Source organism: Diplotaxodon limnothrissa, linkage group LG13 (assembly GCF_057381915.1).
Source record: "Diplotaxodon limnothrissa isolate DT_005_m linkage group LG13, D_limnothrissa_male_GT1.1, whole genome shotgun sequence".
Classification (NCBI taxonomy): domain Eukaryota; kingdom Metazoa; phylum Chordata; class Actinopteri; order Cichliformes; family Cichlidae; genus Diplotaxodon; species Diplotaxodon limnothrissa.
In genome coordinates this window covers 16,337,324-16,362,803 of record NC_140608.1, presented here as the reverse complement: position 1 = coordinate 16,362,803, position 25,480 = coordinate 16,337,324, and the positions used below count along the sequence as shown (strand labels likewise).

Sequence of the window (25,480 nt, the reverse complement as noted above, 5' to 3'; positions counted from 1 at the left end):
CTCTTAACCTGAGGAGAAGGGAAAACTGTGGAGTTATCGATGGTGAGTGAGAAATGGTTCGCCTTCAAAAGTTTGGATTTGGTGCCAATAAGGAGGATCTCAGTTAAATGTACAAGAAAATTGCTGAGCAAAACAGGAAAACGAAATACAAAGAAATGCAAAAAAAAAAATCTACATATATAATATCATATTTTTATGTTGTAGTAAAGCTACTTTTTGATTTTTTAGAAACAGTACTAATATTTTTGTAACACACTGGTTTGATAACCATTAAGAGTTAATAGAAAAAGGTTTCACTTAATTCCACTATCTCCTTTAGGATATCAGAAGTTCAGATCAACTATTTTAAATAATCTCTTTCATAAAAATAGATGGAACCACTTTTTCCATTCAGCCAAAATCTTTTTTTTTTTTTTGGTGTTGATGTTGTTACTGTTGCAAACACTGTACATTTGAAACCTACCAGTTTTACACAGTTGTCAGGGTGTAAAGCTATCCCAGAATGCCCTCTGAGTAAGTTAAATGTCAGACACAATACATACGTTTGTTAATAGAAAAATGGTCAAATCAGATTCAGCACAAAAGTGGTTAAAAGGAAAAACAAATACACTATACTACCATTTGAATCCATACACCTATATTTTTTCATTATAAGTCAATGTGCAGTTTGAGCCATTCATGTACACAGTAATTACATGAAATATCTCCAACAATATGTAAAGTGATTCCTAAGAACAAGCCCGTTCTTAATTTATTTCAAGGAATGGATAAGATACTAAGTCAAAAGCAAACAATTAATCAAAATGCAAATCAATGAATGTAGGCGTTAAAGAAGCGGTGCTTTAGCGATTGTTCTGAAATAATGCTGTTTAAAATAATCTCGGCTGACCGTTGCTAAATTGCTAAAATGCTACCTGAAGAGAGAGCATCTAAAAAAGTGCATTTTTATTTCTTTTTTATTATCCTTCCTGCTACACTACAGCATGGTTAAGAGGCTTTGTCTCTATCTAATGGACTCAGTCGTGAGCCCATAGGCTTAATTTAGGTGCACGATGACAAAGAGCGAGATGCAGACAGGGGCCGGATATATTGTTAGCTTCTGTTGCAAGCTTGGGGCTTTGTTGCATTTACAGGGGAGGATAAAGGAGGCAGAAGGGGCTGGGAATAAGTTGGTGCTGACTGTGTGGCAGTTGTTCCTGCAGCACGAGGTCAGAACACTGTGGGGAGCTGTGTACACTTGCCTGCTAATTACACACACCACTGTGTCTCTTCGCTCAGGTAGCGGAGACAAGACAATCTGGCAACTCCCCAGCACAAGACAACTAAAGCAAGCAAATAAACAGAGCCAGAGAAGTAGGGATGAACAAATGCGGTCTAATTGTGTTTACTTTTACCTTTTACCAACTAGAGCAGCTGCAGGTCGGTGCCCTTGTCTAAGAAGCAGGAGAATGATTGCAAGTTCTAACTACTGTAAACAACTTAATCATCACAAACAAGGTTTGGCCTTATTGAGTGAAGGCTAAATTAAAAACTATAGTAAGTATTCTGAATGCTATGGTGGGGAAATGCTGTTACACCGAATGACAGGCCTTTAAAGCTCCATGGAACAGGATCTGTAAGTAACATAGATATCTTGAGTGCTGGTGTACAAATGCCATGGAGGTTACAGAAGGAAATGCCTTTTGTGACTTTCCCTTTGCTCAGCAATGCACTACCCCGTACATTCTGATATAAGACTAATCACACTGGCATCGGGCTGTAGCACTGACAGCTTCTGCACTTTCTGAATAAATACAATTTACCCAGGAAACCCAAACAATGGCTCGTAGTGCGAGGATATTAGACTACACTGTCACAGATCATCTAGAACAAGGGATATCATGTTTCATCGGTGTGACTAGTCCCTTGTTTTTTCCTATGACACTTCACTCTTCAGCTGAACATCCTGTCTCCACGAATGTAACTTGAATTACCCACAAAGTAACACGTCCCATCCCATAGGAGGTGTATCTGCAAAATGATACCGGAGCACATGCTCATACACAGAATTCCGGCTTCTCGGGTGTCTACTCTAGCTTTAAATAACACACCAGCTTTAAAAATGGGATATGAGCTAATTGCAGTAAAAGGACAGATCAGGTGATGAAGTCACAGGAGTGGTCAGAGTAAATAGGTTAACTGAAATCATCAAATACATTTGTGCACCATAGACAGCTTTTAATTTATTTACATTAAACAGACAACATTTTCTGCGTTGTTGTTATTAAGCAGGGAGTGTGTTTGCCGTGCTCCCTGCTTCTTACCTTCTAAATAAGCAGAAACAATAATTACAGTATATTCATTTAAAGTGACATTACAATACTAAGGACAGTATTTATTTCTCCTGCTAGGGGCTGTTTATTCGCTACAAATGACGATTTTAGGACTTTCGAGTCTCTTAGCACTAATTTCTGTAAGTGATTAACTGGAAAGACGGCCCAGCTTTATTGCAGATTTATTTAGTCGATGAGGCTCAGCTTCATCCTATCACCTGACACTGGGGATACTGGTTTTTAATCCTGTAATGCTCGCTGCACACTGATGAGACATGGGGCTAGTTTAAATCCCATCTATTTGTCTACAGTGTCCTGCCATCATATTATTCGAAATCGAATGCAAGTGTTAGATCAAGAAGTCAAATGACTCACAGAGAAAGCATAGCTGTGGGAAAAAAGGGACAAACAAATAATGAAAGCTTGATTCGTACCATAATTTATTCTCTTTCTAGAAGGATACATACTGGAAACATAATCCATTGTGTTGACGTTGATGAATGGCTGAAACTTGTGTGTATTTGAAGAAATTATCGCATGACTGCATGTCATGTAGAGCATTGGAGTCTCCCAGCTTATTGTCTTGCTTTAATGACACTCAGCATTGCTATTCTGGTTCAGTGTCACTCACTGCTGTCTTCAGCACCAAGTTTGAAAGCTTATTCTGTTGTTATCTATGCTGCAATAATTACAGATGATGAGCTAGTAGCCATTTCAGAGCACGCCGATTGAATTGGTAAAAATCTCAGCTTAAAACAACTGCTCGTCAGCTGGTGGTGCAGGAGGAAGAAATGTCGTTTCAAGGGTGATGATATAGTATGTTAAAGGATGTGGCTACAGCAGTGCCCCAAAATTTCTTGTGCAAGGAATCGAGATCCTAGCTTTCTAGCACAAATTTGTAAGTTTAAGTAAAGTGGGGCAGAAAAAAAGCAATTTAGTAAATAAAACTGTTATCACTTAATTAAAAATAAATACTCAAGGCATTTGGCTTGATTTAAAGCTGTATCCACTGCAGAATAAGTTCTCTATACACTCCAGAAATTTGCTGTTCTCTAAGGAACGCGCTGACATTTTGGGAAAATAGACTTGTTTTCCTCTCCCAGCATCAGATGAAAAGATAGATGTCAGTGTCATTTCTGTGATTTTCTACAAAGACAGGTCCAAAACATGTTTACGGACCTCAGCTCAAAGGCAAACCCCAGGTGCCTCTTGGATGTACTAGCGGCAAGCATGCCAGATAACAAGATACAGCAGGTCGGACTCGTATCTTCTTTTTCACTTTTGATTTAGCTAGAACAGCTGTCTTCAAGCTAAGCTAGGCTAAGCACGTCCAGGATCCATACGTTATTATCTATAATGGGCATCTGAAATGCTGGACCAACACGCCTGCTAGAAGCAATGCTTCACAAATAGGACCTCAATTTCTCAACTTTTTCTTTGTTTCAAATCACTCAAGGAAGTAGGGCACAGTATAATAAATCCCTTCAGCACACGCATGAAAAGCCATTTGAGCATGACCGAAGAAAGCCCCGGCGCCTAGGGATGCACAAAGATCAAAACAAGTCACTTCTCTAGGAAAACATATATCCTCACACCAAACTAGTGGCAGAGTAGTTTATGACTGAGCACCACTAACAATGACGCCTGCCACCCAGAGAAAGAGCGAGCAGAGGGGAGCAGGATCGCCTCTCAGCAGACCCTTGGTCCAATCCTGTCAATGTAGCAGCTCACTGCACTTTTCAAACAGCCGATAGCGATGTCAGTTCCAAAAGGGACAAAACAGACTATCTCGTCAAAGCCAATCCTTCCTATTTGAACCACTTCTTTAAAAATTTCTTAGGAAATAATATAAACAGTAGATGGTTTTTTTTCAGGTTTACTGTATGGCATCCAACCACACAACACTGTGTTTTTCTCCTTAAATCAGGAGCAGCGTGCACCATCGCATCGGTGTCTGACAGTCTGAGAACTTACAAGAAACAGGGAGGTAATTCTACTGGATTAAATCAGTAAATACTCTTTTGGCTGCGCACACTCATGTTTATCCGTTTTTTTTTTTTATCCACTTTCTCTCTCTGTTATATGGCAGATCACGGGTCCGCAGCCTGCAGGGAGGCTGATTTCTGTGGCAGCTGTTTGTTGACTCAAGTGGGAGATGGTGATGAAAAGAAGTCCCTTTATTAAGCTACTTTAAACTGACCATCTGCACAGCTTTCAGTACATCTACTGAGATTGTGCTATGTGAGCAAACAAAAGCAGTATAGCAAAAAACAACAAAGCGAGAGAAAAAAAAGGGAAAAAAAACACGCTTTCATTTAATTTATGCTTTAAAGGAAGGAAAACAGATTTGCTTGTGGCTAAAAACGCTTAATAAGATCTAAGTGGTGCTGTTGTTGTTTCTTTCGAATGGATATGTATTCAAAACAATTATCATTTAATAGTGCGCCTTATCAGAGTGTATATTACATACATTAGTCTAATCACTGCAGCCAGATTTAAGAGCATGCAATAAAATGTAACCTAAAATGACACAGAAAGGGCTTACAGTAATTTGGGAAATGAGTTTAGTCCATTAGTATGTCAAGCCTATGGCAGCATATCAATTAATTTCACTGCAGAAGGACAATGTCGGCTAGAGCACTCCTTGCTCTGCTTCAGATATGACAAGCACCTGAAAACAGCCACACAGAAAAACTCTGCTGCGCTCCTACCCCCAGGTCATCACACAGAAAATGAAAAGCCTATAAGAATTGATTCCCTGACGAAACCAGACCTGGTTGATGTGCTAGGTATGGAATATATGTCTGCTGAAGATAGTGGTACTTACTTTCTCTCCATCGATTCCCTTTTGCCCTTCTGATCCAAGTTCCCCCTGCAATGACAAGACTGAAAGTTAAAAGGTGCAGAAAAGACCCTTGAAAAGTTTATGCTTTCATCTTTTTTTCCCCCACTCTGACACCCAGCAGTGCTAAAGTAGGGTTAAGGAGACACATGGGGGCTCAAAAAAGATGTTAGCTTTTAAAAGTTTTTAGTGTTTCATAAGTGGCTGATGAGACATTTATTGCATAAGCTAGGGAACACATTAGTCCACAAATACTTTTAATTAAATCATTAAAGAGTTATAGTGCTTTCATTTATCCCTATAAAAATGTAAGTATAAGGTCCACCCCTCTCCTTCCCCAAGGGACGCCACACTAATTACATCACTGTACAGATGCACTGGGTGGTGTATGATATTTATCATGTGCTGCTCTGGAGTTATTGTGTGGATGTTAATACACTCACATGAATACAAACAGGCAAAAAAAAGGAATAAAGTTAAATACTGAACTTCAAAGAAGTTCTAAGAATCTAAGTTAAGGATCTTGGCGATGGCAGCAGAAAAACACACAAGAATTTATTAAGGAGAAGAAAGACCACACACACCACACATCCAGGAGTCACATGCAGTATCATTTGCTATTAAGCTCCCTGCAGCATTTCTGCTTCAGGAAAGTCTATAACATGTGTGGGATTATTTGTAGTCAGTAAAAAAGCTGTTAGGGGCTTATTTCCACAAATATCTTTCTGATCAGTGATTCTTCTCAGGCTGCCCAGCCAGTGATTTCGGAGAACTGTGCCAGAAATGTGTGAGCTGTCTTGGAACCTCTTATGAAAGTGTAACCTATACAGTTTAATGACCTCAGCTGGCCCATAAAGCTCAAGCAAACTGCAGTATTACAGTGTCCAAGGGCAACCATATCATTACTTTTATAATGCCAACAGCTGCAGGAATTGTTGTTCTCACATTAAGACGACCAAAAGAGTCTGAAAATCTGTGTGTCTTAGCTAAAAGTGCCCACAGCCATCTGTAGACATCTCCGAACACGCAGCATGTATAGAGCATATGCACATACTGGATGCCCACAGATGGATGAAAGGCGAGTATAACAATAGTCCACACACACAGGTTTCAGTAAAATATGTCTGGGTCAGGAAGAAACCTTATTGATGCAAAACTGAGCAAAGCTACAAAACACTTCAATACATGGCACTGTGCATTAGCATCTTTATCAATACTACTGCTACAGCTGGTGCTTTTCTTGTGCACTGTTGTGTAACAAAATTGCTTTTGCTGGCTCCTGTACAAGTGGAGAGAGCCGTGCCATTAAGTGCTATACCTTATTTCACAAATCAAGGTTCCCGAGCAAATAAGTCGTCCCACAGTGAGCTTAACGGATATAGATCCAGGATTAAGCCATATTCCACATTCAGGAATAATCCTGTTTACTGACGATGCATAAACAGCTTCCACAACGATCTTCGGTAAAATCGATCCCTAAATTCAATGTAGTATCTGGTGGATATATGTGTGTTTTTCTTGTCTTGTTATGCATTAGCTGTGTTTTTCTGAGAATAGAATCAAAATCCCACACCCCCTCTTTCCACTCCATGATATACTGCAAGGTATTCTCAGTGTAAGATATAGAGACAACACCCTTGTACCAGCATTACTGTAAGTAGTTGGCTGGCCTCCCAAAGCAGAGGAGATTAACACATGCATCTGAGATGCCACATTTGATAGTCAACAACCTAACTGATGACAATATCACACAACGCAATATGCAAGGGAATAAATAGCAACTGCAGTGACATAAATTGCAAATACGGTAATTTTCTCAACACTATCAGGAACGAGACTGGACTAGTAAAGAACAAAACAAGTGCTACGTCAATCTGATATGTCATATGAAAGATATCTGCATTTTTCTTGCCCTCTGAAGTTTCCTGTGAATTGCTTGTCACTCTTGAGTCCTAATTTTTACTCAGGGAGGCTGTACATAATTACATGTTTTCACAAATGCGCATCAAGTTATTCAAGTCACTTGTTTTTCACTCAACAGTGAAGGACTTCATTAAGAAGGTGCAACTGAGGCTCACGCATGCAAGACATCTTCTCAGGACAGACAGCCCAAACATCTAGCCGGGATTTCGAGTGCAGTGGCAAGGACATGATCTCTCGCTGGCGTCCCACTCGGGAAAACTGCCAACTATGTCCGGTGGGGGCACACAACCAAGCTAGAAATGCCGCTGGTTGGACCTGAACTTGGTTGGAACTGGATAGCGGTAGCCGTACTGAGCAGGCACCTTTATATTTCATTCGATTTTGATATTGCTTTGTTTTCTGTGTTGCTCTGATGAGGTCACCACAAGCAGGCCAGTAAATCAACCCAATAATGTTAGAAAATAATCTCAGAGAGGGGCACTGACAGATTCCATAAAACACTTAATCAAAAGAGCCATCTGCTATTTAAGCATCTGTATACCATACAGCAACACTAACTCAATTTGTAACTAAAACATATCTTTAAAAAAAAAAAACGTAGAGCCCGCGTTCCTCAAAGCCTTAGTCACAAGTGTGAGGGCAAAGCAACACTGAGGAGTGTTAGCTTTGCAAGTCATTCAGCGAGTGACCTACCTTGGGTCCTCCGTTTCCTGTAGGCCCAGCCTCCCCTGTGTTCCCCTGCAACAGGAACAACACAGGGACCTGTTAGTGAAAGGTCTCTCGTTCACACATTAGTGAATAGCTTTATGAACACTTGTCATTTCAACAACGATCTCGCTCCTACAGCTGCTCCAAGAGTTCTTGCTGACACAGGACCTCAGCAGCTGCAGATCAGGATACTGTTTCTCAACAACTGGAACGTGCATATCTGAACCCCATTAGGAGTCATCATATTGTTTTAATAACTGTATTATTTTTAGAAAGTTAGACAAGACAGGGCAAAAAAGGAAGAGAAGTTTAAGTGTCTTAAGGGATATACTTTTATAGACAGTAAAGACAGACTGGAGAGAGGATAAAAGAAAGAGGTACTGTCCGCAGTGCTGCTGAGAGGAGAGGCTGGACTGTTATTTAGCAAATTAAGCAAATGTAGAACATGCTGCAAGCTAAGAATCTAATTAAGCATAATGTCCATTCATTGTGACATCTTCATTACGAGCCCTGTTTGCTGGCTCTCAATAGGTTTGTTTGGAAAGTACAAGAAAATGTTGCTAACTTAACAAATGAATTGCTTTCTAGGCTGGAGGATAAACGATGAGCCTTATTATTGCATCCATTATTCTGAGCATGTCCACTCTACCTTTTAAAAATACAAAACATTTGATAATTCACTGGTCATGTGAACAATTGTAGCATGTTAAGCATTCATATTAGACGCGAGACATTCATGCATTGTCCGTGGTATGTATATTTCACAATGCTGTCAGCCATTCATTCTTCACCCACTAAAGTTTTCTTTTCACCCACTGACACGAACCTTTTAAAAAGCTAATAATAGTACAACACTTATTATTACAATAGGAGCAATGAAAGGTTTTCACAGCCAATCAAAGTGTTAGTGAAATAATAAACCATCTTGAGTGAAATTCCTATTATAACTCACTTTAGAGGTAGAATGGGTATAAATTGAATTAGGGGGTACTAATTGAAAACACAAGCCATAAGGGCATGAGAATTGTAAATGGTGCAAAACAAATTATGGGTATTGTAAAAGGGAAAGAAGTTTTAATTTCGCCATTACGCCTCTGTTTTATTTATTTATTTATTTTTTGAGCAAGTACATGCAGGAGCTGTAAATCTAGTAATACCAGGGTTTATGTGCAAGGCCATAGAAAATGGATTTCCTTTCAAGTAAGCTGCATTCTTATAACCCACTACTTATCTGTTTAATTTCCTGAGGGATTCTGGATTAATCATAGCAGTTTAATCCCTTTGCACTGCATTAGAATCCTCCATCAAACTCTCACTGTAATGCGGGATAGTACTTTCTGTCAGAGTAACACAGCAAAAGTAATCCCCACCCATTTTCCCAAGAAACCCTCTGTGTAGGTCACGATGATTGGCCTGCACTTCTCATTTTGGTTGTTTAAATGCTCTAAATTGCCCAGATGTCTTTGATTAATCTCTACAAAGTCAATCTAAATTGTTAGTAAGTATACTCGGACTATTTTTAATCTTATACAGAAGGAGATTCTCAAGTCTTATAAGATTACCTCAATAACAGAGTTTTATATGACTTTGTTACCCCTTGTTAAATGTATTGTAATATAAATCAGAGTTTCTCATTGTTTAACTGTCCCATGAATACTGGGCTAGCAATATGACAGCAACATGTGGGTCTTGCCAAACTAAACAAAGCGTTTAAGAAACCTATAGGTCTAGTTTTTATTATACTAATGTATAATTCCTTACATAATTTGTCCATTTTCCCATGATCTGAACATAAATTCCTATCTGTAATCATGGAGGAGCTAAAGATTCCTTACAAAATCCTGTCAGAGGCAACAATCAGGACGGAGAAGCTTGTGTTAAAAGGACAGAAACACAAAGGTATCCTGTATGCAAGTCTTTACATCAAGTGGCATGATGTGTAAATGTTGTACCTCAATACACAAAACAATTTACTTTCATGGCACCAACTTTGTAGTGTTATATATAGGAACAAGCAAATAATATAATAGGAAAACAGCTGGCGAGATGAAATATAATAAGCCGTCTAACACTTAAGAGCAGATAATAATTTAATTGAGTGTGGTGGCATCACACGAAGCAGCAGTCCCCCCCCCCCCCCCTTAAACAGTATGCGGTGTATCGTTGTGCACGTAACAAAAAAGCAGAAATTAAATTGCTTAGGGAAAGGTACTTTTACATTTTAAAAGCCCCTAAAAAATTAGTTTGGTGAACATTTATGCAGTTTTACAGATATGCACAAGTCATAAGTAATGATGTCTCTTAAGACTGAAGCTCTGGAGCCAAGGATTTGTAAGTTGGTAGCTACATCTCTTCAACACTTGCATTTCTCCCTCGCTTCCTTTAGGTTTCCATAATGAAAATCATTCTGGACCTTTGAAGCAGGCAAAGCCCTCCACTGCGCAAAATGAACTATGATGGCTCAGACTGCACAAACACTGCCCCATTGCTTGTGAAAAATCGCACACTGAAACACACACCCTACTCTATCTCATAACAAATGGAAGTTCTAAATGTTGGCTTAACTTAAAATAGATTTTTGTAAATTGGATTTTGAGTTTGTACAGAAATGATTCTCAGAAAGCATCCTGAATGTGGTCTGACAACGCAAACCTTCAGCTCTTCTAAACATCTAGCGCCTGTAAGTCCACTCCACCAGGGAGAAACAGGTAGAAACTGGCCTTAGAAACTCAGGGATCAATGAGAATTAAATATAACGTAGAAGAAGTGAAATGCTACCATAATATACCACACAGATGAATCTACAACAAGGCCAGTGTAAATAAGATAAAATAAATAAATAAATGACTGACTATCAAAGCATAATTAATATTATAAGAACAAACTGCCACTTGTGTAGAAAGGTTAGCTACTGTCAGTGAATAGAATACAGCCTACACTGTTTGACATCACATGTAGATCAGCCTGACAAATCAAAATCATAACTCTTACAGTTTCACAATTGGGTGACCAAAACTATTGATCATCTTTCAATGTGTGGTTTGTGGACTAATTAAAACGCCAAATTAGCTACATTAGTATATGCTCACTGGCAGCTTTATTAGCTACCCAGTGTTAGTACTGGGTTGGACCCTTGTGCCTTCAGAAAAGCCTTAATTCTTCACAGTATCAATCTAACAGCACAATGGAAAACTTTAACATAGATTTTTGTCCATATTGACACGATGGCATCACACTGTTGTTGCAGATTTGTTGGCTACACATCCATGATGTGACTCTCTTGCTTTACCACATCTCAAAGGTACTCTATTGGAATGACATCTGGTGACTGTGGAGGCACTTTAAGTACATTCGAGTATAGAGAATTCATTGGTATGTTCAAGAAACCAGTTTGAGATAATCTAAGCTTTGTGATATTGCACATTATACTGCTGGAAGCAGCCATCAGAAGATGGGTACACTGTGGATATGGTCAGCAAAAATGATGCCTATCTGGGGCTGAAAATGTACCAAGAAAATATTCTCCATTCATCACCAGCCTGAACCATTGATAAAAGGCAGGATGGATCCATGCTTTAAGTTAGTTATTCCAAATTCTGACAATTTTCCAAATGTTGCAACAGAAACTTATTAGACCAGGTGACATTTTTTATATCTTCTATTTTCTGATTCTGGGTGACCCCATGTGAATTGTAGTCTCAGTTTTTCTCTTTTTTAGTTGAGTGGTCCCCAGTGTGGTCTTCTGATGATGTCGCCCATCTGCTTCAACGTAACTTCAGACAGTTCAGAGATGCTCTTCTGCACACACTGGCTGGTCAGCTTAAAGCACTCTGGCTATGCTCCTTTGACTTGTGAGATCACCAAGGCATTTTGATCCACAGAATAGCTGCATACTTGACATTTTCTCTTTTTCAGACCATTCCTCACAAATCCTATAATTTTTTAAGGGTTTACAGGATTTAAAATCCCAGCAGATGAGCAGGTTCTGCCTGTTTGGCACTACCGACCAGATCTCTCAAATCAACAACATTCAAAGTAAATTAAACCACCTTTCTTCCCCATTCTTATAATTAAGTTCTAACAACAGGCTGTGTTGACCATGTCTGCACACCTAAATACACTGATCTGCCATGTTGCTGCCATGTCATCAGCTGATTAGATTTTTGCATCATTAAGTGGATGAACAGGTATACCTAATAAAGTGTCCAGTGTGTGTATCTTACTGTCAGTACACAGATGGTTTCATGCTGCTATAGCTGAAGTATTGATTTCAATTGTCATCTGCATATGAACAAGTATTCAACTTGAATTGCAGATTATATTTTTATTGAAAATGATTTTTGTAGCTCTGTGTCACACTAGAAAGCTGTCAGTGTGTACCCCAGCACTCACCCTACAGGAGCGGGGAAAGGCACCAGCTCCCCCGTCCCTGAATTAGATAAGCATAAGAGAGTGGCTGGATGGATGGTTTTTGTGTGTTCTGCACTTTGAGCAGCTAATTTACTACATCATAGCATGAATAAAAAGTGATTGAAGAGGTGAATAAAAAGATCAAGAAAAAAAGGTGAAAATAGAACTATATTAGAAATGTAAATGAAGTGTGCCTAGCTCTTAGTTTAGCTCATGTATAAGTTTCTATTCAATGTGGCAGCAAAATCACATTTATCTGATCAGCAGTCGCAACAGCTGGTCTAATATAACTACCAAAAAATCGCCAGGGTTCTTTTTAGCTTCTGCTTTTAATACCGGTGGTGTGTTAACTGATTGAACGAGATGGCTTAGTCATGAATGTGTGGCCCCTGATCATGTCTTTGCTTAACGCCATTGATTTAGTGTTCAAGCCAGTAATAGGATTTGTTATAAATTTTGTTGTTCAGTCAGTAAACAAATCTTGCCAAGTATTGATTTGTTGAAAACCTGAAATTAGATTTCAGGTGTTAACAGTATGAGTAACTGAGTCATAGCGCACGATGTGGCCTGCAGAAAAATAATAACAATAAAAAAGGAAGGGCCCTGGGTGAGAAGCATGTTCAAATTATTGTTGGTTTATTTGTAGACAGATAAAAGATATGTGCTAAAGTGCTATTTGGACATCGTTTAGGTACCAGGTTAACACTTACTGGGACATTAAATGGCTATTTTTTGATGTAACAAAAGCACTGACAACTTGCACAGTGCCTGCTATACTGCAAACTGAACCAGCAGCCTGTTATATTTTACCCACTTTAAATACCCACACCAATTACCAGAAACTAATTAATCACCAGCACTTCAACCACATTCCAAATGCACAGACACATTACAGCTTGAGAACCGATCTCTGCTGGGTCATTTAAGAATCATTAGTGTGTTTGTTGGGCAGCTTAGATAATGTCACTTCAGAAAAGAATATAGCCCATATGATCTTCACTGCCCTATGCATAGCCAAGAAAACAGTCCTCATGAACTGGAAAAATAAAAATAATCTTAATTCTAACCAATATAGAAATTATCTATTAGATTACATTAGTCTTGACACAGCCTCTGCCACCACATCAGATCAATTGCTCTGGGCCCCTTTTATCAGCTCCATCACCTAGTGGGGGTGGGGGGTCATAGTTTGGTCCCGCCTTCACTGTTGTGATTGGTGAGGGGGTAGGGACAGGCTTAGGGCGTCGGGGGGTTCCCCGGAGGCATCTTCCTTGGGGGGCTCAACCCGGGGTAGCGGTCACGTCCGGTTGAGGGCTCTGTTGGCTCTCAGGTGACTGTTTCCTCGCGGCTGCGTGCAGCGGGGCTAGGGGAGGGTCTGTGCTGACGGACGTGGGTTACTGACCTGGCAACCTGGCTGCCCCTGGGTGGGTCCGGGATGGGCGTGAGGTTCTGGGGGTGCTCCGTCTCTGGGCGGGGGCCCGGGCCGGGCCTCGGGGGCTCGGGTCCTGGTTGGTGTGTTGCCGGGGTTGTGGGCGGGTGGGTGCATGGGGGCCCGGCCCTGGAGCAGGGTGCCGCCGGTGCATCGAGCCGCCTGGGGGGCTCTTCAACTGGTGGGGGGGATGGTCACATCTGGCAGGAGCTTTCTTCTCTCAGGAACTCTCTGCAGGAGGGGGAGATACAGGAGAGGTGGAGGAAGATCTCAGCCTGGGCGTTTACCGTCTTATGTAGTCTGGAAGATGTGTGGTTGGTGGGGTGGGTGCAGTTTTCTCTGTGGTGGGGTTGGGTGGACTGTCCAGGGCTCTGTGGAGCCGGGGGGCGCTACTGCACTGGGCCCCGGTCTGATGGGCCTGGGCCCCCCTTCCCTGGCGGGTCGCGGAGGGTGGGAGTGCCTACTGGGGTCAGCGGGGGAGCTGGCCCCAGGGAGGGGTTACCTGCCCCTCCCTTCCTTCCCTCCCCATCTCCAGCTGCCTCCCTCTTCCCGCTCCTCCACAACCACCCACACATGCAGGGCCTTGGAGTGGGGGTATGTCACCAGGGTGCAGAGGAGGCTACCACCCCCCCCCTGTCCCCTTCTGGCTGCCTCTGCCTCAATTTTATCCCACATCTTAGACATTCACATTATTCACACTCTCATTACACATACATATAGGATCTTGGGGGTGGGCACAATCACGGAGTCCAAATCACCATCAGGGTGTATACCTCACCCCTGACGTCGTTGCCCACCTCTCAATTTTAAATACACTTAGTCATTGAGGGTTAGCAGGAGGGACTATGCGCTTACCTGCTGCTCCTTGGCAGGTAGCTCCATGCCCTCCTGGGTTTTAATTGCACCTTAGAACACATATGCATCAACACTACAATGAGCGGGTGGAGGGAGGTTTGGAGTCTTCTCCCACCCCCATTCTCTGCGGCCTGCTGGAGCGGGAGGGCTAGTAGGAGGAGTTGGCCGTCCGACTGCGGTCTGGGGTGTGGGGCCTCCCTGCTGCTGCGGAGTCGGGGTGGTCTGCCTCTCCCCACCGCAGGGAAAAGGGTAACACCACCTGGGTCTGGGTGCAATTCCCCCCTCCAGGGGCAAGGGTACCTAGACCCGGATTGTAGAGTACGCTTGGGGAGTGTGATTGTGTGTACAGCGTCTCTTTATGTCTGTCTCCACGTTGGTTGAGTGTGGAGTGAGTGCATATGAGAGCATGAGGGTGGGAATGGATGTTTGTGTCTGTGTGTGCCTGTATGTCTGTGTCTATATGTCAGGTTGGGTATCAGACGCCACCTCTCTGGGGACACCTCAGGCCCTCCAAGGTTTGGAGGCCTATCTCCACCCACCACCACTTCCCCTGCCGGTGGCGGACTCCCTCAGGTGTCGGTGTGTTGGTGGTTCTTTGTGTCTGGGGGTGGGCGTCCGGGTACACACCGGCTCACTCCTTGGCGGCCGCTTGTCGGGGCCTGGGGCCTGGGGCTCGCTCGGGCCCCCCTTTGGAGGTGGGGTGCCCCCGGCCTCTCGGCCTAGGGCTCGGTCACTCAGGCGCAGCTGGGGGCCGGCGGAGCTCACGGGCGCGTCACTGCAACCCCCCCTGGCTTCTGCTCCGCGGCTGCTGAGTGAGCCCTCATCTGGGACTCTCCTCAGCTCTTACTGGAACAGTGGCGCGGCTGCCCCTCTGTTGGTCTTCCATGGTCTTTTGTGTTCTGGGGGCCTCTGGATGTCTGGAGTTTTGATCTCCTCCATACCCGCTTCACACCCTGGAGGACGGGGCTGAGGCCCCCCCACACTCCCTAGCAGATCATTACATGGAGAAACCTTTGGAATGCAAGCATGCTGATCCACACAGGTATGCACACATGGGTATTCACAGACGCGGACTAAAGCTTTCTTGGCTGCTGCCTCAAAGCACACTGTGCGCTGTCTATCTTGCGTGCTGCACAATATTGTTTATTACTTAGTAAATACTGATATCTATGACTAGCTAGTTTATTGTGATGGTGCTTTGTTTTCTCTATTATTATGTTGCTCTTTGTTGTTTGCTGTCTCCTCTGTTTGTTTGTTTGTTTGTTTGTTTTTTTTTTCTCCATACAGGTGACCCAGGAGTTTTTTTTTTTTTGTCTCTCTTCCCCCCCCTTCTCACCGTCTCTTCTCCCCTTTGGTTTTCTTTCTTTCTCTCCCCCTCTCTCTCTCATTCATTCCCCCTGTCCTATTTATTAAAAAAAAAAAAAAAAAAAAAAAAAAAAAATGACAAAGGATGAACTGAAGCTCTGCCATCACGTAATGTCGCATACTGCTGTTTCTGATGTCATTTAGAAAAAAAAAAAAAAAAAAAAAAAAAAAAAAAAAAAAAAAAAAAAAGAATCATTAGAGGCCAATTATAGCACATCAACGTATTTGATTAGAGCAACCTGTTTTCCTTTGCTTCTTTCTTTCTTTCTTAAACAAAGCTAGTTTAAAAATGATATTTAAAATGATCGCTGCCTATTTTAAACATCAGCTAACAAAATAAAAAGCTAAAAAAGTTAAAAGGATTAAGCATCCATGTCTTTATTATTTGTTATGTATCTGTTCTAACAATTACAGATGTTCAGTGTCTCCAGATTTTCAGTGACATTGTGACAACTGGCATGCAAAAGTGACGAAATATAGTCCTTTTTACTCTGCTAGAAAGAAAAACAATCTATAATCATATGCTTGCACACAGGCAGTACATTTTTGGTGCTGTTCAAAGGATTACCAGCACTAATCACGATGCCTCTTTAGCAGCAGTAACAACTCACGGTGTAGAAAGCTCAAAAAAGCCCGATTACAAATTCCAGAGTTGGATGCTAAAGGTATAAATGATTTAAAATGATGCTTTTGTGCCTTGCAGAAATGACTGGTTTTCACGGAACAAAAACTCTTACAGTCATCCTACATATCTTAATCCCACAGCCACATCATGGTAATTAGGATACTGACCCCCAAAAGCCATATAGTCTTATCAGGCGTACAGTACCACCACCTGCTCGTCCCTGTGAATTCTTTTCATTCAGAGCTTTCTCCCTTTTGTCACTTTTTAACCTTGTACAGGCAGCTAAAAGGGGATTTGACTCTCCAAACAATGTGATTTGTCTAGGGAATAATAACACTTTTTGTCTCGGTATTTGATGGTTCCTTCATGTTTTTCTTGTCCTCCAACTGACGTGACACCCACAATTTTCAGTGACTGGGCATTTACAATTTACATTTCCACTTGTCTATTGAGCTGTCATGAATCTTTTTTTTAAACTACACCAATTTTCAAGTGATTGAACAAATGTATGATTTACCAATTCACACTGCTTGGGATATTTGGGAGAAAATGTGAATGCTTGCAGATAATTGCACAGTAGCCTCTCCAAAGGACCTTGATTGCAGAACATGGACTTTGCTAGGCATTCCAATATAGATATTTCCCTGCTGAAAGAAAGCTCTATTTCTCTTCCTCTAACAATGAAGTATAAATGCGTCCTACGGGGCCTTTCTGTCTTTCTTGACATTTAGACCTTGTAGCTGTCCTGGAAAACCAGCAACACTGCCCAGAAAGCAAACCCAGAGCTGCAGCTAAGAGTATCTGAGAACAAAACTATGGTCATTTGCAATAAAGGTGCTGAACACAATGCTGACAAGATCAAGTTGAGACTTCTGTGAAATCACTAACATTTCCTGAACAACTCCATTTTCCCTTGAATAGATGTCAAGACAAACACATTTATCAAAAAGCACTAAAAATCTGGCCCTTACCTTTTCCCCTTTATCTCCTTTTTGTCCTGGCAGTCCAGCTACGCCTGGAAGACCAGCCTGTGCACACATAACATGCAGGACTGAAACTATACATAGACACATTTATATCAACAGCATGAATCTTTTAACATACAGTTGCAGTCAGCTGTTTACTTACACACATCGTGGGTACGAATCCCATGGTAATACTGGGCTTTTAATGATTTCTTCGAAATTTTCTTTTTACCAGGGTGGAAGAATTGTGCAGCATACATCTTTAATGACTTTAAAAAAAGAACAATTGGGTGCAAAAGTTTGAATTTATTTTGGATTTTCTCCAATTCACACAGGGTCAGAGCCTACACACAGCCTCAAATATCCATACACACCCACTAAAATGTGATTAAATTTCCCTTAGGAAGTTGCACCTCAACCAGGTGCTTTTGGCAGAATCCTGACTGGTTATTTGACCACTCTTCTTGGCAGAACTGGTAGAGTACATTTAAAGTGGTTGATATCCTGGCACAGACATAGTGTTTAGGTAGATTTTGTTGTGAAGCCATTCCTCGACCTTAATGTTAGCCGGCTTTATCCAAAACCTTGGACTTTCCCATTTTTGTGATATTCGTCAGTTTTTTTATGCTGGCAAAGAGAAACTACCAGTTGTAATCAATCACACTATTAGTAAGATGTCAATAGGACTTGGCTTTGTCAAGTCAAAAGACACTGTAAGCACCAACTAATCCAGATTAGTGTTTTGCGAATATATTTATATATTTGAGCTTGTATGTATACTTTTCACCTTATGTGGATGAAAGAAAATCCAAAATAAACTGAAACTTATGCACCAAATTCTTGTTTTTTTAAGTGATTAAAGATATATGTTGTACAGTTATTCCAACTTGGAAAAAGAACAATTCAAAGAAATTTAAAAAGCCCCAAATTACCACGACATTCACGTGCATGATGAGTGTGTATAAGCATCGGACCATAACTGCATTTGAAATAACAGAAATATTGCTTCTGTTTTGCCAGTAAAAAAATACAAGTAATATACTGCACCTGCAGTAAGCAATGATGTTTTTAGTCATATGTTACTTAAAAATACAATCTTTTTTTTTTTTTACTATCCGAGTATATTCCAGTATCTCACATCTATTTCCACTGATAAAAGACATCACCTTGCGGCTGTACCGTCTTAGTTTGTTATTGAAGGCAACATTAATATCTGCAGGTGAAAGAATTCCTTACAGCTTCACAGATCTATTGCACAGTGCATATTTGCCATGCTTGGGAGAATTATAGCTGCATTTGTAAATACATTTAGACTGTAATGTGTTTGGTTGGCATTGCAGAAAAATAGTTTTTGATATAAATGGTGTTTAAATGTCTCTAGAATGCCCATATCGGATTGAGTACACGTGGCGTCAACTCAAAGGCTGGCTCAGTTTCAGCAGCCATTACATTCACTCAATTAGAAGCCCCTGCTGGGTTGAATTGAGTGTACCTTTTCAGCTGGACAGTGACATCTGTCAATGGACTGTGGGGCTGGCTGAGACAGCATCAAGGGGATCTGAGCTGTAACCAGGGGAGGGGCAGTCCCATTAAATGTCCTCTCGGCTCCACACTGGATCAATACAGAAATTTCACTACTTAGACGCTTTCCTTTGTGTTCTTGCTTCAGGGCAAAAAAAAAATCAAGCCACTGTCACGTGCAGCACACTTAACCCAGACAACCTTTTTATGCTTATGTGAAGCTTACAACCTGTCATAAGCGCTTCTCAAGGTTGTGAGAATTCTCTAAGAGTAACTTTACACTGACATGGCAGGATGCTTAGGGAGAGATGCAATGACAAGAGTTCAAAGGTCACGTCTCCATTTGGAATCACCGTAACATTAGCTCTTAATGATTTTATGATGATAGAAGTTCTATCTTATTTCATTTCTAACTGGGGCTGGGCGTTCTTTTGGATGACACAAAAATCTTCTTACACTTTTATGTAATGGTTAAAGTTGAGCCGTACAGTATGTGGCACACGATTACCAAGAAGCTTAAATGTCTTTCACTTTTTAAAGAAAAAAAGTAACCTAATTTATTTTCTTACTTGTGAAATGCATAACAAAACACAAATGTCTTTTTTTTTACAGCTCATTAGCTCTTAGTCTTTATTGTAAATAAAAATAATAATAATAGTAAATTCAGTTGTTTTCTGAGGCGTTAAAGCGTTTTACCTTTGGGTCCTGGAGCTCACAGCAGTTTTCCAGCTCAGCTATGTAAGGGTCACAGTAGATTAGAAATTGTTTCAGTTCAATCTGTGGAGACAATCACAGCATTATTCAACAGTTTCGTCATCTCGTCATGCTCCTCTTTTAACTGACAAATGTCTACACTTCACTGGCTCAGACAGCACAATTTGTTCACTTGTCAGCTACTGTAGCCATAATGTCCCAACGCTGCAACTCCTGTCGCCTGCAAAACATCTCCAAAGCACCACATTAAAAACATAACATATATTTTTAAAAAGCTTCAACTTCCGCATGACTTGCAACTGGTTCAGAGGAGAATTTGAAACCTATGTTGTTGGTTTTTTTGAGGTGTTACTTATACTATTATCAGTCACAAAGGATAAAAAGTCAGCTGTTAATCCTTCTTAAGCCAAGGTCTATCCAGAGGCACGGCTGACCTAATGGCAAGGTGACCTTTTGTTGTTTTTGGCACTTTGGCCACCTCCGGGGCTGAAAAATGAAGCCAATGCGGAAGTGCCAACAAATGCAGTTCACTGAATAGTCACTTCAGGCTGACTCCAAAAGCAACCCAACAGACTCCAGTGCTAAAGTGCCTGACTTGAATAAACATGAATAAACATGGTTACTGCTCAGCACAGTAAACACTTTTCTTCTCCAGTACTGCATTATTGAATAAAAGTGAATAAATATGCTCTTTTTAACTAATTTCCCACTTTTGTAAAAGCTGTACAGGAGTTACTTTGTTTATAGGTCACCCATTTGCATTAAAAGCGCTGCTGCTGCTTGAAGTGACAGGTGGGTGAAGACTAGGCTGCTAGTTGTCTGCTAACTCTACTCACACAGGTGGATGTAACTGGATCTCTGGACTGTTTCTGGTGCTGGTAGCCTTTAGATTATTTTTAATTCATTTATCTGAAAAATGATATGGCTTGTTGTGTGGTTAAACTTTACTAAAAGCCTGTCCAAGACGTTTTTGCTCCAGTTCTGTTGATTGAATTTCATGTATTTTATCTGTTTGTTTAATAGCAACCCAATTGTCTATAGATGTAGCTTGCTAACCATTCTTGCTAGTGTTAGCTAAAAAAAAGGCTCCCTCCTCTCATGCAAATGATTAAAAAAACAAGGTGCCGACAGCCGAAAAACAAGCTTTCAAAAGGGGACATTAAAAGCTTACACTACAGTAGAAGCATCCATCTATTATAGTATGGTGGAAAAGTTATGAGCCACCCCTCCTTTTTTCGTTTTCGCTAGGAAAATTGGATACATTGGATACAAAGCTCTTCTTTGGATGTTGGTTGCTTTTTAATATGTTCTCATTCAAGATCATCCCACATCATCTCATATCATCCCAGTACTTTTCTGTGTTCATGATTCCATCAGTTTTGACAAGATCCCCAACACCACTGGTTGAAACCCTTACAGAGCCTCCACCATATTTTACAAGTGATTGTAGACATTTGCTTTTCTGCAAACCTGCTCCATAAATTTGAACCCCAAAATTTAAAATTTGGATTCATCACTCCATAAGACCTTTTGCCACTTTGTGGCTGTGTATGTAATTTAGCATAGCTAAGCCTTTTCTCCCTGTTCCTCTTCCTTGGCCATTTCTGTTGAGGCTTCAGTGAACCGTAGACGGATCAACAAATGGGCCAGATGCATCTGTCAGATCTTTGTTGCTTTCCCCCCCTATTTCTTAAGGACATGACTTTCAGATCATGTTCATCTGTTGTAAATAGCTGTGCTTTCCAATTGTCCAGTTTTCTGAAATTATCTGGTTCTTTGGGAATCACCTTATTGGTGCAAAAACAATATTTATGCCTGTCAAACTGGACTGTTTGACAGGCATTTGAAATGGGGGAAAAATATGTGTTTGGCACCAATCTGCTAGAAACAAAGTGCCTAAAGATATTTTTTAAATTGGTTCTTTCCCAAATTATCTATTATGTGTAGACACAAGATTGATTTATGATTTAAGTGTCTTGACAAATAAATAAAATAATCCCCTGAAGTTACAAGGAGTGGACTGAAAATGAATGAAAAAGTATCCAATGTCCAAAGAAAAACTCTGAAAGACCTTCAGAAAGACTGAAGAGCAACTGCTCGAGCCTGTCTCACTGGGAACAAAATATAAAGAAATGAGGAGTGGCCCAAGAGTTTTGCACAGCACTGTATGTGTTGAGTATGTCATGAACATGTGTAAAACTGAAGACTTAAACTGATTAAGATGCACCTGACACATGTTTTGAATGTTGTTTGAAAGCAGTAGGGGTGCTTTCATATTGGACAAGTGAACATATTGAATAACAAACTGCTAAATTTGCAGTTGAGAAAAAAAAAACGTGCTCCACACATGTTTATCATGGGACATACATCTACAGGCCGTCCATCCTCTATTCGTGTTGTGATCAGTGTGCGCCCACTGGGGTCGATGCTGGCCCTCTCGTCAGTCGCTCTTCTTTCTATTAGCTTGCAGTCCATGTAAATGGAGACAGCGTTGGTCTGTACAGAAATGCTCAGCTTGTGCCACTGGCGATCAAACAGGGCATGGAGGTCACGGCTTTTAAAAGTGTAGCGGAGAGTGTTCCTCAGCAGGCTCTGGAAAGAAAACTCCACCACCTTCTTGTCGCCGTCAACCACAACATTTACCTGAGATGTAAAGAAGAGGACTGTCACCGCACCATATCTGTGTACATACTCAAACTATTACACACAATTAAAATATATATTGGCACTAACCTGACTGCCTCCTGACTGATCAAATATCTGCCAAAGATACCACCGATCTTTTTTTGTAGTTCTTCTTACCCGCCAGATGGAGACAAGGGAGTACTCACTTGGAAGCCCATTTGGAAATATCAGTCTAAAAAGAACATCAGGAACAGTTACATTCCAACAGAGCACCAATATTAAATTTAACTTTGAAATAATTTTAAAAAATTGAATAACAGTGTCCGGTTTAATTTCTCAGTGCAGAATGTAAGGCACTTTAAAGCTTTCAGGGACTGAATAATGAACCAGCCAATCAGCTTCAGTGATCAATATAATTTCAGTATCCTCTTGCTGAAGAGACATCCACATAAATAAACCTGACAAACTTAATTCCATTTAGCTTGATGTATTTTATACAGGCTTCCCTGTCACTCAGATGGATGAAAGCATATAGACATTGATCCAAAGTCACAGAAGTCAATCTTTTACTTCGCTGACATACGACGCACACCCACAGTTACAGAGGGTTTATGTCTATGACCTCAGCCACTCTGTAAAGTCAAATAACACACCTTTCCTTTCCTCCAGCAGAAGAAAAATACACAGAAAAAAACTGGAATATATAAGAAAAACAATATCATATTTCAAATCATACCCACTCCCAAATGATTTACATCTTATTCACTAACTCATTGCTCAGCCCACACCCTCACTCTCTTTCACTATTTTATACGTTGTGCTAAAAAAAACAAAAAACAAAAAACATTATATCCTTCAAAATACTATAACCTATAACCCAACTCCACACTCAAATTAACAGCCAAAAGTGGAAGAGCATAAACATAATAAATCAAGATCAGCAAAAATAATAATAATGCAATGATAAGGTCATTGAGAAGGCAGAGCACAGCCTGGGGGAGGAAGCGAGAGAGAGTGTTTCCTCAGACAGGTTGGAAATTAGTTTTCACTCCAATATATCATCTCCTATTCTCTCAGAGCTTCCTACCCTCTTCTATTGTGTCCCTTGAATTCTTTGCGATTTTTTTGGTGTGCACGGTACATGACTAAAATGATAAATGCTCCAAGTTAAAGCTCCTGAAAAATCAAATGCTTCCGTGAGGGGCCGAGGACTGGGAAGGTCATTTGTTGCCTAAGGGCTAAAGGATTATTTCAGCAGCAATTCAATATCAAAAGTGACGTGGCAATTTAGAAAAGTGAGATTCTGAAAATAAATGCAGTGCAGAACATTTTAAGGCTGCACATACAGTACCTATTTGTACTAAATGGATTACACATCATTTTTAAGGAGCAAGAAACATCATAAAATAAAAGAGAATTCTTATTCGTACCACACTTTACACCCTTTTTCACAAAGTTCTTTCACTGGGCTGGCACAGTTCTCTCTGAGAGGCTAGAGGGTTAAAGGTCATGACATTGTGTTGACTGCTATGGCTAAGTGGCTAAACCTGGAGTTCAGGGTTGGTTACCTTGACCACAGTTTAATTATTTGGTAAAATGCTACTCGGCATGATTTAGTAGGTGATAATGAGTGAATTTTAAAAAAAAAAAAGAAAGAAAATTTCCATTTATTTCTCCTGGTTCACAGCCAAAACAGCTTTTTATAATCTCTGTATGTGATTACGCCAACCCTGACCTCATGTTGACTGCCCCGGTGGTTAAGTGGCCAAATGTGGAGCTCTGTGTTACTTGTTTTGACACTGCTTGTCTGATTCTTTGGGAAAGTGCTACTCTGCATGACTTAGAAGGATTTGCATTCAATTTCCCTAGTACACATGCAAAACACTTCCACAACATGCTGTAAGTGATCCTGCCAGCATTTTCTTTTACAAGTCCCATTTGAATAAAAATAATTTGAATTGGGAAATACACTTTGGAACAAAAAGAAATGCATTCCAGATCGCATTCATTAGTAAATCTTCGTTTCAATGCAAACCTTATAATGACTGTTTACTATAGGCTTGTATTTTACAGTGTGAAGAAGTAGGGTCTGGTTTCAAGCCAAAGCAATGGAACGTCCATAGCAGTAAGGGAGAGCAGAGGAAAAACACCTCAGAGCATTACAATAGTTTTGTGTGTGCACAACCATAATAAGAGAAGCACACAAGATCACGCACAGTAACACCCTGATACAAGAATTACACTCAGAGCTAATTCCATTTTTATAAGGAGTGATCATGTGCTTTCTGAAAACTGTCACCACTCTTGGAACGTGCTTTTGACTGTCTGCGTTGCTTGGCTGACACAATGGTTTGACAGAATTATCACAGCAACACCACTTTTCTGGCAGGCAATCTTATGGAAGAGACTTAAGTCTCCTGCCTTGTAATAAATCCTATCCAAGAAGAGTCTTTAAACTGAGCTAGAGGAATCAGATTGCTACAGCTGAAACAATCAAATCTCAAATGCAAGCCTAGTTGGCTCGCGTCCTTATCACTGACATTCAATCTCTGCGCAGTTCAAAGTTGACTTTACCGTGTCAGTTTTTACCCTAGATCCATCATTCAAGCGCCAAATGGCTATTACTTCTTTTTCCCAACGTGAGCCCACCTTATGTGTTTACGTTCGGTAGAAGAGTTTTTTTTACTGGCATGGATTTGATCTAGAATATAGACATTTTACTTTGTACAGCTGAGGTGCACGAAGGTAGCTAGGTTTTGTAAGACGAGCTCATCCTCATTCCTATGGTGTCAAAGCCACTGGCATCCCAGAAGTATCCTTTGGCGTTTTTGGTGTTGTGGCAATAGTGAAGCAGCTTCTCGTCCAAATCCTAACATATTGTCACGGTTCTGGGTCCGTTGGACCCAGTATTTTGAGTTTCTTATGTTTTGGTTTATTTTGCATTATGGATTAGTTATTTTCTGGTGATACTGTTTTGATTACAATTATATTCTGATTCTTTAGTTATCTGATGATGTTGATGATGATTATTTCTGGTTTAGGTTTTGTTATCTTGCCCTTATGTTTGGTTTAGGTTGCCTGTGCTTAGTCTTCTCTGCCCGTATGTCCCTCTGTTTGTCCATGACGTCATTATGCCTGTTTACGAGTCTGTCTCTGTCTGGCGTGTGCTTCCTGTCTTATTTTGTA

General features: G+C 40.7%; 1 protein-coding gene across 3 annotated transcripts in view; it reads right to left on the bottom strand.

The window, feature by feature from the left end:
• The window catches only part of LOC146620100 (uncharacterized), a 121,161-nt gene that overhangs the window by 89,756 nt on the left and 5,925 nt on the right, over positions 1–25,480 (bottom strand). For all 3 annotated transcript variants that reach the window (XM_085368762.1, XM_085368763.1, XM_085368764.1), the window contains exons 5-11: positions 22,403–22,526; positions 22,037–22,312; positions 19,652–19,732; positions 18,927–19,046; positions 17,441–17,497; positions 7,771–7,815; positions 5,140–5,184 (exon numbers count right to left, since the gene is read on the bottom strand). In XM_085368762.1, coding sequence (XP_085224888.1) covers positions 5,140–5,184; positions 7,771–7,815; positions 17,441–17,497; positions 18,927–19,046; positions 19,652–19,732; positions 22,037–22,312; positions 22,403–22,526 — 748 coding nt within the window. The remainder of the gene's footprint in view (positions 1–5,139; positions 5,185–7,770; positions 7,816–17,440; positions 17,498–18,926; positions 19,047–19,651; positions 19,733–22,036; positions 22,313–22,402; positions 22,527–25,480) is intronic.